Consider the following 19,131-nt stretch of genomic DNA (forward strand, 5'->3'; position numbering starts at 1 on the left):
CTGTTCCCCTCCTCCAGTTCGGCCCTGGCCCTGATCTAGTCTGTAGGCAGCTGCAAGGAGGGGCTCCCACCGGCTCTGTCATCTCCCCGCCCCCCTCCCCGCCCCTCTTCCCTCGTTTATGATCCCTGCCAGGGCACAAGTGGGAAAGGCAGGAGGGCCAGGGGCAGCCCAGTCCCTGCTTGCCTGCATGGCTTCCCTCTCTCTGGACCTCAGATGGCTCAAGTCAGCTTTTTCTCCCGGCGGACATAAATGAGCTCTGCTGTCTTTCTGCGGAGTCCCTCTCTTCCAGTTCCAACGACCCTGGAGGGTGCATCCTCATGCCCAGTGTCCACTTGTGACTCCTCACCCCCTACAGGTCAGTTACTCATCTCCAGACCCTTGCTGACAAGGTCTCCCCCTACCCTCGCAGGTTGCAGCTCCTGTCCCACACCCCTGGCCCCCTACCTGGGAGTGAAGACCTATCAGTAATTGACTGGCTTCTCTACATACAGGGACTCGCCATAAACTTCCCCAGGGCACAACGGACCCCAGTCCACACTGCGCTTCACCTTTCTCAGGCACACGTCAGGCACCAAGCCTCTGCATATCCCAGGTGTAAGAACATGTTTCCAAGTCCTTGAGGACGCCTTTTCACATCATTAGGCTCCAGATGTGCAGGCAGCACCCTCCCTCACCCTTTTCACAAAGGGAATATGCCCAGCAACAGCCTCTCCAAATCCTTCCTCTCTCTCCAAACCCTGGTCATTATTTGTATCTTATTACTTGAAGGGCTCAAGAGTCTTGAAACTTGTTATTAATCATTTTCTTTACCTATGTGGATTCGTCTCACACACACATGAGGACCTGCTATCTACCACGCTTGTGCTCCAGCTGAAGCAGAGGCAAGAAGAGTGCCGTTTTAATGTCTGATTACATAAGTGAAAATGGAATTTCTTTGGAATGCTATTTATTGTCATGGTGCCAAGAATTCATCAAATCATCATTACAAAGGAAATACCAAAGGAAGCAAAAATGGTCTGCCATTCATTGTAAAACATGACCTAGGTGTGTCTTCTTACTGTGTTTATAAAATGACAAGGTTCACATTGTAAAGTAACTTCCCACATAGCAACTGAAATCACAGACTAAGGCCACCACAGAACTAAGTCAGAATACATTGACTGTTATGTGACCTAATTTACTCTAAAACAACTCTTTATAGTTCTGACATCATGCTAGAAATGCAGCTTTAACTTACTCTGAATCACAAATGCCTTTGACACCAAATGCAGAAATATTTTCTCCAGAAGAATGTAGTAAAGTACAAAAGGAACCCTGGGTTGTTAGCCATAACACGTTTTTCACAGCACTTCATAAAATATCTGCCTTCAGGTTCTTTTCAGACTCAGTCTTTAATCTCTAAAAACTCAAAAGTTTAGCAAGTTAGTCAGCCAGTGCCATAGCGAAACTGTAAGAAAAGGGAGTTGTTCAGACAGTTTTGCTGAAAAGAGGAGAGTCATTAAGGGTGCCAGCATGGAATATTGAGAAATGATGCAAAAATTATTTGCTTTTGAACTGGGTATAGCCCTTCTTTGACACTGGATTCTGATTTCTAGCAAATAGAATCACATCAAAATTCAAACATAACTGAAACATTTTAAGATGAAATGTTTGAATATGCATGTTTCCAATGAAAATAAATTATTGCAGTGATAAGGGGCACTTTTAAGTAGAGAAACTTTATGTCTCTTAAAGAAAGCAATATGTAAAGCAGCACATTTTACCTGATACTTAGCTTAAAAAATATTTATGTCCATATAATTTCAACATATATTTCATATATAAAAGGTAGCCCCAAATACAGTGTCAGGTAAGAGTCTGAAAGGGGTGGGGGAGAGGGATGGAGGAGGAGGAAGAGGAGAGTGAGATTTGTGCTTTCTTTACCTCTTTGTTCTCCCTGGGCCTTCAGTGGCCTGGGTGGTCATAGCCCACAGTGGTGAGGGTCTGTCTTTACTCAGTTTACTTATTCAAATGCTACTGCCTTGTGGGAACAGCCTCAAGAGACAAACCTAGGAATGACGGTTTACTAGCTATCTGGGAATCCCTTAGCCTTGTCAAATTGATGCCAAAATTAACCATCACAATAACCAACATATTAGTTATGCTAGAATATTCATGTGTGTGTCTGTGTGTATGCATTTTTCAGTAGACTAAAATCTTTGTTCATTTCTAGCATGGATATCCAAATGGCAAATCAACTTTCTGTGAAATGTATTTAAGGGTTAAAGCACAATGACAGGATGGGGTCTGCCTTCCATGAAGCTAATATGCCTGGTGCTTAACACAGTGTCTGGACCTTATTAAATGCTCAGTAAGTGGTGGTTGAATGATTGTATGGGTGATTTAAGGAGCTTTTTTTCTGATCAAGATCTCCTGAGGGCTTGATTACAGAACGAGATACTTTGAAAAAGATACTACTTGGGAAGGTACTATGATTCATTTAAATAATTGTAGTTATTATTTAATTCACTTTGATTACTTAGAATAATTTCTTTTCTGATAATTGCACTCTATCTTCCAGTTTAAGTAAAATCTTTCATAGAAAGTTTGAAAAGAAGTCCATCTGTTTCAAATTATGTGTGAACTTGGTACTAGAAATGGCTGACTAGTGTCAGATCACACTGCAACTTTGTGTACAGTTCTAGCACTTCTACTTTCTGCCTCCTTTCCAGCTTCAGCTTTACCAGATGAGAAGGTCTTCATTCTTAAAGAATTGCATCAGGTGCCAGGTGTCATTGTGGAGAGGAAGTGAATGGCTTTATAGAATGAGAGTGAATTTTTGACAGGTCAGGAATTTCATTTAGGATATCTAACCTGTTTTGTTTCAAATCAGCCTACAAATCTCATTATTCAGTAAGAATATTCTACAAGCTGTTTCAGTTCATACCTATAATGAAGGGATTCATTTACAAATAAGACAGGTTAACTTTCTGCCTTCAAGGAACTTAAGTTCTTGATCAGAGGAAGACATAGCAAACAAATAAGTACATGATATCATCTCAACTAGTGCCAAGCACTTGAGGAAGGTAATGATGGAGGCAGGGGAGTGACTGGGGAAGGACCCCTCTAGGTGGTGTGGTCAGGAGAAGTCTCTCTGAGAAACGCTCAGTGGAGAGGAAAGTGTTCCTAGAGGTGGTAACCAGTTGGGACAGGTCCAGGTAGGGATGAAGGAGGCTTGTCAAAAGAGAGGCCAGGATGGTTGAGCATGAAGAGGCCCGAGCCCTATGGTGCACTCGGCCAAGAAAAGGGGTTTGGCTCTTACTTGAACTGCAATAGGAAGCCATGAGAAGGTTCTAAGAGAGAAACATGATTTGAATTTTGTTTTCAGAAGATGGCTGGGAAGCCGTGCTCTGTGTGCAGAATGAACAGCAGAAGAGTGTTTGACAGAGAGACACGTGAGGTCAGCAGGAAAACAGGAGAGATGTGGTGTAGCCATGGATTCAGGGAAGAAGTGGAGTTTATGATTTATTTTTGGAGGTGGAGCTGGAAGAACTTTCTGACAGATTGCTTGTGGGAACTGACAGAAAAATAAAAGGCAATTTAGGACCTACACACTGAATGGATAGTGGATCTACTGACTGAAATGGACACAGTGGTTTCACAGGTCAGGGAGAAGAGAGTTGAAATCAAGATTTCTGCTTCAAATATGTGAAATTGGAGATAGCTATCAGTCATCTGACTAGTGATCTCAGAGCAGCGGCACACAGCCTCCAGAACTAGAGGTGAAAGGCTGGGAGGTGGCATACACAGGATGTAAAGCCAGGAAGCCACATGCATCTGCTCTTCTAGAAAATGGAATTAGACAGACCCTTGGTGTCTCTGTCATTTAAGGACACACAGATCATAATCAAAGGCATCCCAATACCAGTCAGATATCTTTCACCACGCATCTCAGTGATTAAAGCCAAATCTCAATGTAACCAATCACACTCAGAAACTCCCAAAATATTACATGTAAAACAATTTTCCCCTCAGCTTTTCTTTATGTTAGTAATTTTAATATATGTCTCTTTTAAATGAATGTAGATTTTGAGGTGTGAAGTTTTAGCAAGAAAAAAAACATTCATCTTCAGTTGAAGTGCATGTGAGGGAGAGAGGTGATTTTCCCTATTCATAGATAGAGTAACATCATAAAATTTTTGCCTCCTGTGATGTGAACTACAAAAGATATTCCAGGAACTGGACAGCTCTCCCTCAGAGCATCTCTTCCCAAAGTCACTGATTTTTCAACTTGTATTCTGTGGAAGCACAAGAATTGTGAAGCAATTCTAGAAATGCAATGAAAGAAAATGTATCTGAGCTTCACCAGGATGGAGAGGATGGAAGCTCTATTCTGAGCCTAGTTGTCCTTGACCGTGACATTGTCATCTTTCACACACAGTTGTTCATAGGGACTTCACTGGCATTTACTGAGATTCCTGAATTAGCATCTCTGGGTCTTTTTTTCAAATGTTAATAAAGCTGGTGTCTTTTAGTAAAGTGAGATTGGATAAGGCCCTGTAGATTCCAACACAATCAGAGCCCCTGGGAGGCCACCCCTTCTGCTCAGTCTACTGTGATTGTTAATATCTAATCTCTTTATAATTCCTTCCATTAAAATATAACTGCTTATTACTCATTCATCTCTTTATTTAGCAAGGATCTGAGTTCTGGAACATAACACTGTGTTAGACACAATAGAAGCACTAATGAAATACCCTCTCTTCAAAAGTTTATGAGGAAAGAGGAAATGATCTAAAATTGTGGATAGACACAATGAGATATTACCTGTATATGGCCCAGGAGGGACTGTAGAATGCCCATTAAAGTTCATGACTGAGACTAACGACAGGAATCCATGGAGGAATTCAAAGTTTGGGGGCTGAACCTAAGAGTGGAAATAAATGGAAACCACCACCTAGATAATATATGTACTGCATGTGCAAAGCTGATCTCTGCAAGAGTCCAAGAGGGCTCGTGTGATTATTAACCTCAGGTCTGCATCTTTGTGTTTTCAAAGAAAACCACTGCAGATTCCAGTAAGGCAGAGGTCCCCAGCTCGATCCAAAGCAGACCCACCCCCATTATCACTGCTCCCAAAAAGGAGCAAATGTTTTCCTAAAGTCAATGTTACATTGCCCTTGAGAAAACTTTAGTCTTTCACAATTTTTTTCTGAGCAGTGCGACCAACATAAGCATCTATTCCTATCCAAACTCAACTTCTCTAAACAAATATTCATTGAGTGTTTACTATATGCCCACCAGACATTGTAGCAGGCTCTGAGGATATTTAGGAGCAGTTCCTGTCCTTTGCACACTTGACATGTGCTACAGAAAGGAAGGTCTGAGTGCTATGGGCCATCAAGCAGGGAAACAGTGCATCACCCAAGCTGAGACCTGAAAGAGGCTGGAGATTCATCAGGGAAAGTAGTGAGAAAGGAAGACCTTTCAGGCCAAGAGAAACATGTGTGCAAGTTGGATGTGAGAAAGAACGTCAAGCCCTTAGTCACCCAAAGCCAGTCTTATTTGACTGAAGGGGGTGAACTCCAGACACACAGACAGGAAAAGACTACAGAGGCAGGGCAGCCACTTCCAGCCTCATCTGGAGGGCAAGGGAAAGCCCCCAGGGCCTCAAGCAGGAAAGTGCAGGGTCTAATTTATGCTCTTAAAAGATCATTCCTAGATGCAAGAAGCAGTTGTCTGATAGCATTTCCAGTTTTGTATTTAATAATATGTTTTATCTTGTCCCCATGAGCCCACTTCATGGAAAAAAAGAAGAGCTCATAGAAGGGAATCTGTTTTGCATTGAAGAGAAAGGCTGTCATAATCAAAAAGCTGATTCCTTTCTGTACTTTTTTATGCTCCATGAAATTTTATAGCCTTGAGAAAAAATTGTCTTCTAAATCTAGCCAAATACTGCTGACGTCTGTTGCAAAATTAGTGTTTTGTGTTGCATAGCATTTTTTTATTCCTTAAATACCCATAGAATTTTTTACCTGTCTTATGACCAAATTCTGGACCCAAAGGGAGTATTTTTATTGTAATAGTAAGAAGTAGATCAGAGATAATGTAAGAGAAAGGATATGACCTCTTAGCATTTAGCTCATCTCCTTGGCCGTCATCCAACAGAAAATTTTCTCTGGGAGTGCTAGAGTATCAGGTACTAAAAAGTAATACATCTTTAGAGATACCAACTTCAGGTCACACTCTTCTAGATTTAGACTTTGTTATAAAGGATAAAATTCTTCCAGTTTTTATAGGAAGACATTTACTTATAATTACAAATTCTAGGTACTTACATTTTGGAAATGGTATTAAGTCGTGAGTCCCATGAAAATATAAACATGTTCTGTTCTTCTTAGCATGTTTATTCCCCTGGTAAAATGAGAATTGCCATTCTTCTCTTCCAGCCCTGGTCTTATCCAGATACCCTGGTAAAGAGCTAAGCAAAGGAAATGTATGTATTGCTAGTGACACTGGGATCATTTCTGTGTGAGCTGTACACAGGTGCACAGTGAAGGCTCTCTGCACATCTCAGGCTGGCCAGGCTCAGCGGAGATCAGCAACCTCGCTGAGGCTGGGGATTCATCAGACTGTGCCTTCAAAACATCTTGTTTTACTTGGGGAAGTAACACAGGAAAACAACTGGAACCATTTCTACAGCATACTTTCTAGCTGTGAGCATGATCTGTCCATTGGCTGTCCCTGTGCCTCTGTTTTGGGCATAGCCAAGTTTTAGTAGCACCGTACGGTCCCCAGATATTTGAGTTCAAAAAGTTATGTTTTTCAGATACCAGAAACTTCACCTTGGGTTGTCTGTTGAGGTTTTTTTAAATTAAAAACTTTTCATTTTATTTTGAAAAATTTTGGAAAATTTTGAAAAATTCTCAAGATTAAAGTTGAAATTCTTCAGTATTCATTCTAGTGCAGAATTGAAAGCACCCTCATCCCTTCTGGTTCTATGAGAAATTTTGTTTATTAATATGAATCTATTATTTTTTTAGTTTTTATAAATTAATTACCAATAAGCAAATATATAGCAAAAGACCCATTGTGCTTTCTTTAACTAGTTTTAAAGAGCAAAACAGAGTTACATAAATCATTTCCACCATAGTTAATAATCTTGAGAAATTCTCTACAATAGGGTACTAAAAAGCATTCTATTTGCTAAGATAATTTATTCCATTTTTCTCTTAATATTTGGCACACTAAATCATTATTCAAAAATATTTATTAAAGGCATATCTAATGCACTTATTTTCATGTATCTCTGTCCATTACATGAAGTTAAATTCAGGGTCTGAACAGTCTTCACAAGACCCCACCAAAAATGCACTTATACTCAGTATAAATTGAAAAAATAATAGGGTATTTCTCTAAATACAAAAAGAAAAACATCTACCTTTGAGTTTTTTTCAAACCCTGTCTAAGTTGGCATGTGCCTTCCATTAGTTTTGTATCATGCAAACTTACAAACATATGTGTGCCTTATATGTGCTCAGTTTGGTGACAGGGTATGTGTGTGTGTGTGTGTGTGTGTGTATTTGGTGATATGTATATATATATATCCTGTCAAATCCAATCTGTTTCACTTGAAATTTGAGGGAATTTTCCTAATGTAAACCTCTACTAAAAAAATAATAACAACTAAATAAATATATATATAATATATATTATATGTGAGTATATGTACACATATATATAGACTATATATATATATATATATATAAAGATCACATGGAATGCTCTAACTATATTTTGTGGATTCTCAGAGGGCGATAAGTAATTCTATATATCAGGCATAGTATCCTTTTTAAAAAATATTTAAATCTGATCATTTTAGTTGTGAGTTCTTGAAAGAAGAAAGTACAATTTAAGTTTTAAAAATCCAGAAATGGTCTCTTGTTTTACTTTTTGCAGCAGCTGTTAGAATTTGGAGAGTGGCAGAGAAATGTCTGCAGCAGTTCTACAGGTTGTCACACACAAAAAATCTTTTTTACCTTCATTAGTGAGCATCTTATCAGCAAACAAGTGACTCAAACAATAACCACTGTTATCTGCAAAGGCCAGATTCAGGTTTATCAGTGAAGTGGATTGGCAGCCACTCTTGTCTGCATAGCAACTGGGCAAATATTGTTCCAGCCCCGAGTGACCAATGAGAAGCAGGACCAAGCCATCAAATACTTTCAGTACAAGCAGTGTGAGTGTGAATAATCTCTCAGTCACATTTCCCTCTCATTTACTCTTTACCATTTCAAGAGTATGACCTCATCTACAGAGTGTAAATACTTGGGACTTTTATGAAGGGAAAATATGACAAAGTGCTAAAGTTTGCTTCAAGAACAACTTAGGTATGCACTTCAGTTTAATTACTGTAATTTGTATATGTTGTGGTATTTGAAAACTATTGTAGTGTTAGTATACTCATTATGGATATTTCTAAGTGTCAGTGTATGAGTCAATAAATGATACTTATTCTTATTCTAAGAACTAAAATTAAGCAGACTGCATGTATACTGTCACTTAATGCATGAACAAGGCACCTTGGTCTGAGTGGCTGGGAGAATGGACTCTGGAACCAGTTAGTGTGACATATGGTGAATCAGAATCAGACTTGACTCTCAGGCTTTGCGATTGAAACTTTGTGTAAATTGAACACAGCTTTTATTAACCCCTCTGCTGCCAACCTTTATTTTACAGAAGAGAAAAATCAATAAAAATTGTGATGTAACTGCAGATAAGCTTTTAAAAAACACAGCTGGGGGATCGTTTCCCTTTACAATCCTAAAGGAAATGTCATAGGATTTAAATCCATGCAGTGCAATAGTGACCATGTTTCCTGTGTTTTTCCTTCTATTTGTGCTTTTCACGTTGTTTTTTATAATGCTGGCAAGCTTGAAAACCTCTGCCTCCTGTGTAAATGTATATTGTTAAAACAACAGGGAACTGGGCTTCAAATTACCTCCTCTGGGTGCAGTACCCTCAGTTATTTACTGAGTGCAAGGTAAACAACTTGCTTTAATGCCAAAGCTTTTTAATGCATTGTATAGCAGGGTTTACTAATAGAAAAACATTCAGTAATTCTCTATTTTGTTTTATTTCAAACCAAATTGATACTGCCTTTGTCAATGCTGAGGTATTTGACTTTTGTTTTCAGCCTAGAAGATAATTCCCACAAATGTGAACTCATTCTAGCCACCTAAGAATTTTGTCATAGAAGCGGCATGCTCTCTTTCCCTGGTGGGTTTTGAAATCTGGCCACATGGTATTTTTAAGTTGGCAGAGCGGTTCCATTTAGATGGGGCTTGAGGATTCTGCATAATTGAGTACAGCAGGTCAACAAAAGTGCCAGTGTTCCTTAAAAACAAAACCAAGATGCTCTGTGGACTTAAAGCTAATGGTAAATGTTAGGTTAAATTGCAGATTGCATTTTTCCATGTTCATCTTCTGAGTAGGAATAAAATTTAAGTGGGTCACCATAGCAGCATCTGTAACATTTTATGAGACAAAACATCCTTTTTTCCACACAAAGATCCAAGCCAGAAGTATTATCCATTAAGGAAAGCAAATAAGACTAGAGGAACATATTTTTTACAGTCATATTATGGAAATACTAAAGATCCAATGTCCTGAGGTCAGACTGTGGAACACAGCTGTGCATATTCATTTTTGTCCTGGATTGACACTCTTGGTTAAGTTCTGAACATTGATCAGTTCTTACCCTCCAACATACCTAAAATTGGGAAAGTTGTCCCTGATCCACACTCCTTCTCAAGTCACATTTTAGGATGGGTATAAATGTATGCCTTGCAAAGCATTTATTTAGGCTTGGTGCCTGAGTGTTTTGTGATCTTGGTTTTTATTCTCTGGAGCATCTCTCTTTAGCTCTATTCTTTCAAAACGATGGCAGGGTTCTCATCTGAAGAAAGCAGAGTAGAGAGCTGGTGTTTTTTCTTACACAACAATAATAACATATTACAACGCAGTAGTAGTATACAGTAGTATAACAGTATAACTCCTTTCAGGTTCCTGGACCCGATTCCGATGTGTGTGTGTGGTGGGGGTATGTGGGGGGTGGCCTTCCCACACACACATTGCCAAGCAATATTCGAACACCAGCAGGGTGTTGGAGAACTCAACTCAGTTCTGATGCTGTCTGCTGGGACATGGCACCAGATTCTTGGGTTAAGGTCTCCATCCTACAGGGCTGCCCTCCAACCCCCACTCCAGATGCTGGTCTGCAAGTGCAGGCAGTTCCCTGTGTGTCTGACCTACAGACTACAGACTGGAGGGTCCCATGGCCTCCCCCTTGGGTTCTGTAATCTGCTAGAGTGGCTCACATTACTGGGGAAACATTTACATTCACCAGTTTAGTAAAGGGTACAAGTGAACAGCCAGATGAAGAGATATTAGGGCAGGGTCCCAAATAAAGGAGCTTCTGTCCTCGTGGGGCCTGGGGCCTGGCTCGGGGTACATGGAGGCATCTGGCTTCCCAGGTGTGGATGCCCTCCCACAGAGAAGCAGTACCTGAGAGTGATATGCTCCTCTTGGGGGTTCTGTGAGGGCTTCACTGCATGGTCACTATTCACTCCATCACTGGCCACTGACTGATTCCGCCTCCAGCCTGTGTCCCTGGGTGGGAGTCTGAGAGTCTTACTAACATAACTAGACATCCATTTCACCCTGAAGGCTCTGCAGTGTTTTCAGGAACTGTGCATGGAGACAGAATGCACCTGGGCATATGTATTCAGTCATCTGAATGGGCGAGTATGTATTTCTTATGACTCATTATACTGCAAGACTTTCCAGCCTTTTCTGCCAGGGCTTTGCGCTCATCCTACAACCCTGCCTGCTTTTGCCATTCACATCCCTTCTCACTCCCTCCATTGGCGTCCCCTGCTGCCTCCTTCCCTTCTGATGCATTCATTGTTTAGCACATGCTCTATGCACCAGCCAGTTCTCCTATTTACTCTATGTGACTCTGTCAACTCTAAGGAGAAGATTCAAACTGTACCCATTTTATAACTAAGAGAACATTTTTTTCTAAAGTTAAGCCCCATCTCCAAGTTTTCAATCAAATTCATCAGCTCCAATACTTATTTGCTACAATAAACATAAGGTTAATATTTATACAACTTATAAATAAATTAGTAGTTTTAAGATATATCTAAGGAATACATTTTAATGAAAATCTTTGACTTCATTTAATTTCCAATTGACTCCTAAAATGTAAGTTACTTTTCATAGACCCAGGATTTTGAAAACTATACTAAGTTCTCTTTAGTCTCTTTATTATGTATTGATGATCTTTAGCATTTTTTTGAAGCATGATTTTGTGGGTTAAAAAGCAAGATTCTCTGAGGTAAATGTTATGCTATATACAGCATCAGCCTTCAAAACTTGCTGAGTGGATTGCTAAACCACAGGGTCTTAGTTTCTTCCACAGATTTTAAACCTAGAGGGAAGTTAACATTCTGAATAATCCTGTTGTGTCTCTAGAATACTGTAAACAACTGAGTTATAGCACATATATATATGCACATCATCTGTACCAGCCTGAATAAGTACTTGGGAAATATCTCTTGAGGGAGAAAATTAATAAATGAATTAATAAATAATTGAATATTTATACTGCCTTCAAACATCTCCTGTACAGTATGCCATGTTTGTGGGAGCCTTGCTCACAACACCTGAAAGGTGGAAGCAGCCCAAGTGCCCACTGGCAGGTGGATGGCTGAGCATACGGTGATGTGCACACACAGTGAGATAGTGCTCAGCCATGAAAGGGAGGGGACTCCTGATCCCTGCTGCAACATGAATGAGCCTGCAGGCACTGTGCTAAGTGAAATAAGCCAGCCACAAAAATGTAAATACTGTATGATTCTACTCATGTAAGGTCCCTAGAGCAGTCAGTCCACAGGGACAGAAAGGGGAGCAGTGGTCGCTGGGACTGGGGGGTGGGGAGGATTAGTATGAAGTAGTTTTGGGTCTCAGTTTTGGAAGATGAAGTGAGTTCAGGGGGTGGATGGGATGACGGTTGCACAGAGTTGAGAATATACTTAATGCCACGGAAATTTACATTTAAATATGGTTAAAATTGTCTCTGTTATGTATACCTTAGTAAATTTTTTAAAACCCTTGTATACAAAAGAAAGGTTTAGTCATTGTATGGTAAAAATTCTACACACATTGGGGAATAGGTGTGGCCCTCATAAGACCTGAAATGAAAGAAACTTGAAGCAGGAGGAGAAAGGCCCTGCCCTTCTTCAAGCCCCTGTCAGTACCCGACCCCACTCCTCCCCTTGCCCAGAGTCTTTACTCTTTAACCAAGTCACTGTCACCACAGCCAGAAGTAACACTTTGGGGTATCATTGGTGAACACTTACTAGGATCCATGTACTCCACTCAGTGATTCACACACATGAAGGGCACTTGTCCAAGACGCCACATCTGATTAAACAGGAAAGCCAGGGTACCCTCAGGTCTGTCTCCCTCCACAGCCCAGGATCCTAACTGCTTTTCTACGGTGATAGAAAACTATTCAGGGGACTCTCCACCATTTGATTTCCCTGGACTTCCAAGCCCTTTCAGAAGGCGTAGATACCCAGCAGTCCTCCCACACTCAGTTCATCTAAAATGAACACTCGATTCGACACGCCTTCCCAAGCTCTTCCTCAGCCAGTCCCGTGAGGGTCACCACCATCTTCCTGATGCTCAGCGCCAGCCTTGGGGTCAGGGCTGATTCCCTCATGGCCTGCTCCATCAGCAAGGCCCGTCGGCAGGGCCCCAGATTGGGACACCCTCCGCTCGCCACGCCGAGCCACCGCCCGCCCTTCCCCAGATGGCAGCCGCTGCCTCTGGGCAACAGCCTTCCTTGCATGGTTCAGGCAATGCGCAGAGCGGTCTTCTAAAGATAGAACTCTGACCGTGACGTTAGCGTGCTTGGAACCCACCAGTGACTTTTGACTGATCTAGAACAAAATCCTTCTCCTTAAGATGGTCCACAGGTAAAGCCTATCTGGAACCTCCTCCTGCCTCCAGCTGCACCTCACACTCTTCTCCTCATCTTATTCTGATAGCTGTGCTCTAAGTAAATGGACTTGCATTTCCATTTCCTACAATTTCCAAGCACAGGAAACCTCAGGGCCTGTGTGTGTGAATTTGTTCTGCCTAAGATGGTCCTTAGAGCCAATGTCTTCGCCTGGTGCCTGTTCTCAGCTCAGAAGTCTCCATCTCAGGAAGGCCTGCTCTGAGCACTCCATCTGAAGGGCCCTCCCACCCCACTGTCTGCCAGCCCATCGCCCTGCTTCATTAATTGCTCATCATTCATCATTCATCACTAATTTGAAACTATGGATCTATTTCACTGTGTGTTTGTTTGACTCTCTGTCTTCCTCCACTAGACCAGCCCCATCACACTGGGAGTCTGTCAGTCTTTGCCAGCACTACATGCCCAGTGACTCAAATGGCACCCAAATACAGTATGAATGAATGTACGCCTAAGAAGGCTGGTGGTCACCCAAGTGGATACAACCCACACACACACCCGGCCTTCCTCGGTGGGTAAAGGACTCTGAAGCAGTGAGCACAGTGCGGAAGGCTGTGTGCCATGAGGAAGGGAGGTGGAGTTCTAAGAAAACATGGAAGTAGAGAGGGAGCGCCTTGGGCCGGAGTGGTCAGGGAGGCTCCCTGGAGAAAGGTATGCTTCCTGGAGGCCCTCTCTCCAGGGTCTGTCCATTGGGTAACAAGAAAGCAGACAGTGCTATTGGGGAGGAAGAAAGTTCCTCTATCCCTTGAAATTCTTCTAACTGGTCTAAGAATCAAAATGACATGAGACAGATTAACATGAGAAAAAAACCAAAATTTAATTACTAATTACATACTTATGGGGAAGCCACAGATATGTGTTCCAAAGCCCGACAAGAGAATGAAGTATGTATGTCATCCTGAACCAAGACGGGGGTGAGGGCCTGAGACTTCAAAGGACAAAGGGACCGATTCAAAGGAATATGGAAAGAGCCAATGTTTGGTAAACAAATGTTTGCTGAGCCACCCAGAAACAATGAGGGGGCACAAAGAGGCGTTTTTACAGACTGCCACACCCCTGCCTGTCCAGTTCACATTATGATACAGTCCCTAAGGTGACGGCTGCCCTCCTGGAGCGGGTACTCTACCTGAATTCCTTTTATGCAGTTGGGGGTGGGAGGTCAAAGTCCGAGTTTTTTGGCTCTTGGTTGGTCTTGACTCTGAAATAATCTGCATGTCCCAATGGCACATCTTGGTGGGGAGGCCTGCCCTGGGTCCCTACAGTGCCCTTCATGAAATGTGCAAAGCAGCCCAGTGTCATTTGTATGGCGTATAAATCCTGATGTGGTGTTTCTAAAGGCTAGAGATTGCTGACATGATCACAGGCACTGTGCTCACTCATCCTTGGGGTACAGCCTATGACTCTTGGATCCTTTAGTTAAAGGGAAAACAATTTCTGGAAACATAATTTTTTGTAAGGTTAATCCTTAGCTTGCCAGAATAGCTGTTTTGTGATGATCTGTGCTACATCTTGCTTTCTGACTGTTCTTGATATTGTCATGGTGCTTAATTAAGCATAATACTGGCATAAACAATGTACTCATGGAATGCTGGAGATAATAAAAAGGGTATGTTCAGAAGCATCAGACATTTACTGGATAGCTTAAAATGTGACTTTTATAAAATCTTCCAGAGTCAGTGATGTTTTAAAAGTTATTTTGAGTCATCTGAGTCACTTCATACTCCTGTGAGGGCAATGGACCAACAGCTAACTGTAAATAATTGCATTAGAAGATCTTACATGGATGTCCCTGCTGCATTTTGTCACTGCTCAGACCCCTGCTTAAATTACGGCAGTTGCTTTCTGGTCTTTCTCCTTATTATTCTCATCTTCCTCGTATCCATCTTCAAAATGCTTTGAGGCCCATGGTTATAATGAATGATCATTTCATACATCTATTCCACAACACAAAATTGCGGTGAAATTATTTAGTTGCTACATCTGCCTTCCTAATGGAAGGTGTGCTCCTTGAGGGAAGGAACTGCCATTTTGTCTCTGAATTCTTGGTATCCAATATCATCTAACTTACAGAAGGCATGCAATAAAAAGCCAGTTAACAGAAACAATTTGTCCACCAGACCCAAGAAACAGCACACTTAGGATGGGGCTCAAGGAAAGCAAATCAGTTGAATTCACATTGGCTACAGATAAGAAAGGTAGGTTAACATGGAGTGGGGAAAGTCCCGGGATGGGTGGTTAGTCCACAGAAAAGGCTCATGGATTCATTGTTGATCATGGTCAGACATTGGTCACATGCAAGGGGGATGCAGTGGTCCTGGGGAACCTTCTAGATGGTTATTGAAATGACTTCATCTGGGAAGGTGGAGTCTCTGGTCAGCCGCAGCCTATGGCTATTGACTGATGGCCTTCCCTTGTCTCTCTCCCTCTGTCTCTGACTCTTGTATCACTTAATTTAGGACATTTCAGAAGTTTTTACTTGTTATTTCCTTCTTTTCATCAAGATCTGTCATAGAAATCATTGCTGATGAAGGTCTATTATTAATTTTAGCAGTTAAGAACGGCCCTTTATGTTCAGGGCATTGTCCCATGTTGCTAGGAAGGCTCATTCCTAGGAAGTCTTGATCCATGGAGGGGGGAAATTTAAAGGTAACATCGGTTGAGATGAGATATCCTGGGCCAGTTACGGGCAACAAGATGGTGAGAGAGAGACTAGCAGGCCACTCTCGTGGGGGATTGTGGGTAAAATTGCAACGTTTCCAGAATCTCTCACCTGGCCTTAGTGCATCTCCATATCAGCAGGTGTTTCCAAGGGATGCAGAGAAGTAGCCCATCTCCGTGTCAATAGGTGATCACAAGGCGGGTGGAGAGCAAGGCTGCGCGGGGAAGGAGAGGTGGGCAGGGTCCTTTTGCAGCCAGTTGCGAGAAGCACCTGCGAGCAGAAGCAGACGACTGCTTGTAAACAATAAACGGCTTTTTGGGGTTGGCATTCCCTGGCATATGTGGCATAGCTCCAGCTAATGTCAGCTCAGCAGAGGCTGGTAGAGTCAGGCAGTGACACACTTGAAGGGGAGGAGGTGCATGTGTGCACACAGGGATTTCCCGTGCCAGTGCAACTGCTGACACACCCTGACACTGAAAGCTCGGGGCTCTGGTCCCTGCCCAGAGCAGTTCACTTATCTCCAGTTCTGTAGATCTCTGTGCCACTGAAATAATTATAGAGGCTTCCAAGTGTTTAGAAACACTTTGTATAAATCAGCTCTTTAAATTCTTCTTTTTTTTAAATTCTAATTTTATTTTTATTTTTTGGATTCATTAATATACAATCACATGAGTAGCACTGTGGTTACTAAACTCCACCCATTATCAAGTGCCCACCACATACCCCATTACAGTCACTGTCCATCAGCATAGTAAGATGCTATAGAGTCACTACTGTAAGTAGAAATTATTCTATTTACAGGGAAAAGTTCATTGAGAATTAGGGACAATGCACAACTTATTTCCATACCCAGTGTCAGAAGCAAAAAAGCAAAGAAATAGGTTTATCTCTGTAGAATTTCCTCTGGTGATTTATAACGACCATATAACCATTACAGATTTTAGGTGTAATCTCACCTGACCCCTGTATAATGCCGACTTGAAAATTGAGACCCAGGACTCAGTGGGAATTGTGCCAGATCTCACAGTGAATGAATGGGAAAGCCAACTCCTCTGATGAGTGTGGTATTTAAGTCACAATGCACGTTTTTCTCTCAAGGATCTACTTGTGATCCTTCTTTTCTTGCTCCCTTCCTGTGGTAACCTTAAATAGCTTTCCATCAGTCTAGTTTGGGTAGACCAAGAGTTTAATAGAGCTTTCATCCATATTCTTGACTTAGTCAAGGGATACCTTACCAGTTTTCTTCATCTAGAGACTTGCGTAGAATATAACCTCATTCATGGCACCACATGGCCACATTTCTCGGTAACAACAGCAGAAATCACTGAGCTTCCAGGCAGCAGTGCCATGTGCCCTGTACTGAATGATTGATGCTGAGTCACCCTGTCCTCATAGCAACCCCAAGACATGGACAGGATTACTGTTTCTATTCCACAGAAGAGGAAACTGAGGCACAGAGAGATTAAGTTGCCCAGAAACTTATACCTAGCAAAGTTGGGATTCAGCCCCAAATCATGAGCTCTTCATATGAATTGTATTACTTCAGTAGGTGTCCAGATATAGCCTTTGAGGATACACTTTAAGTGTCACAAGTAGATGGTAATTCTCTTGAAAATGTCCACACCTGCAGGAAAGAACTTCCACTTCAACTGAGAAAATGAAACGATGGGCTTCAAGAAGCCAAGTGTCCAAGTGGTAATTTTCAGTCTGAATATGAGAATGAGAATTACAGAAACAGCTCCAAAATGACTTGCATAAATAAAAATTGGGGAGCAGACATATGCATTTTGAAATATTATATAAAAATCAATGTAGGAATCTAATGATATTATTCTTACACATTAAGTGAGGCTCTCAGTTAAAATGTTCGAGTAATAAAAATCTCTGTTTTTTCTCAGGCCATGGGTCCTGCCACTACAATGGGGAAAAAGATTCAGCAGATCAATCGTTCTGCTTGTCCACAGCATCCAGTCTGTGAACATAGCTGACAGAAAGCTATAGCTTTGACAGTTGCTGCTGTGACTTACAGGATGGGACTGGGGTCCAGGCGGGGTAGGTTCAGCCTCTCTGTGACATTCTCAGGTCTTCAACTGTCTGGGGGCATTTGTGGAATCTGAATAGCAAGGAATAATTAGAAGCACTTGCCTTCACTCATTCTATCCCCCTTCCCAAACTGATAGAATATGGACCAGATTGTTTCATCTCAAATTAAATTTACTTGTTTGAAGCTGTATGTCTATGAACCAAAGAGGGCTAAAGGCTCTACTACAAAGCCACAGTAATCAAGACAATTTGGTACTGGGACAAGAACAGAGCCACAGATCAATGGAACAGAATAGAGACTCCAAACATTAACCCAAACATATATGGTCAACTAATATTCGATAAAGGGGCCACGGACATACAATGGGGAAAGGACAGTCTCTTCAACAGATGCTGGCAAAACTGGACAGCTACATATAAGAGAATGAAACTGGATCACTGTCTAACCCCATACACAAAAGTAAATTCGAAATGGATGAAAGACTTGAATGTAAGTCATGAAACCATAAAACTCTTAGAAAAAAACATGGGCAAAAATCTCTTAGACATAAACATGAGTGACCTCTTCTTGAACATATCTCCCCGGGCAAGGGAAACAAATGCAAAAATGAACAAGTGGGACTATATCAAGCTGAAAAGCTTCTGTACAGCAAAGGACACCATCAATAGAACAAAAAGGTATCCTACAGTATGGGAGAATATATTTATAAATGACAGATCTGATAAAGGGTTGACATCCAAAATATGTAAAGAGCTTACACACCTCAACAAACAAAAAGCAAATAATCCAATTAAAAAATGGGCAGAGGAGCTGAATAGACAGTTCTCTAAAGAAGAAATTCAGATGGCCAACAGGCACATGAAAAGATGCTCCACATTGCTTGTCATCAGACAAATGCAAATTAAAACCACAATGAGATATCATCTCACACCAGTAAGGATGGCTACCATCCAAAAGACAAACAACAACAAATGTTGGCGAGGTTGTGGAGAAAGGGGAACCCTCCTACACTGCTGGTGGGAATGTAAATCAGTTCAACCATTGTGGAAAGCAGTATGGACGTTCCTCAAAATGCTCAAAATAGAAATACCATTTGACCCAGGAATTCCACTTCTAGGAATTTACCCCAAGAATGCAGCACTCCAGTTTGAAAAAGACAGATGCACCTCTATGTTTATCGCTGCACTATTTACAATAGCCAAGATATGGAAGCAACCTAAATGACCATCAGTAGATGAATGGATAAAGATGTGGTACATATACACAATGGAATATTACTCAGCCATAAGAAAAAAACAAATCCTACCATTTGCAACAACATGGATGGAGCTAGAGGGTATTATGCTCAGTGAAATAAGCCAG

The 19,131-nt window shown here is 41.5% G+C and overlaps 2 protein-coding genes across 19 annotated transcripts in view; one reads left to right on the forward strand and one right to left on the reverse strand.

Annotated features, from left to right (window-relative positions):
- Positions 1-19,131, forward strand: part of LOC118968465 (palladin-like) — a 175,693-nt gene that overhangs the window by 63,713 nt on the left and 92,849 nt on the right. The window lies entirely within an intron of this gene.
- Positions 1-19,131, reverse strand: part of LOC140848999 (uncharacterized) — a 62,074-nt gene that overhangs the window by 25,828 nt on the left and 17,115 nt on the right. For 4 of the 6 annotated variants that reach the window (XR_012130399.1, XR_012130397.1, XR_012130401.1 and 1 more), the window contains exon 2: positions 15,837-15,995. Coding sequence is in view for 2 of the 6 variants with exons in the window: in XM_073234684.1 (XP_073090785.1) it covers positions 15,843-15,995 (153 nt within the window). In the remaining 4 variants the exon portion in view is untranslated. Of the gene's footprint in view, positions 1-9,802; positions 9,938-15,773; positions 15,996-19,131 lie in introns of those variants that run through there. The other 2 variants (XM_073234684.1, XM_073234683.1) reach the window with 2 other exon arrangements.

The sequence above is a fragment of the Manis javanica genome, chromosome 4 (assembly GCF_040802235.1).
Source record: "Manis javanica isolate MJ-LG chromosome 4, MJ_LKY, whole genome shotgun sequence".
NCBI lineage: Eukaryota > Metazoa > Chordata > Mammalia > Pholidota > Manidae > Manis > Manis javanica.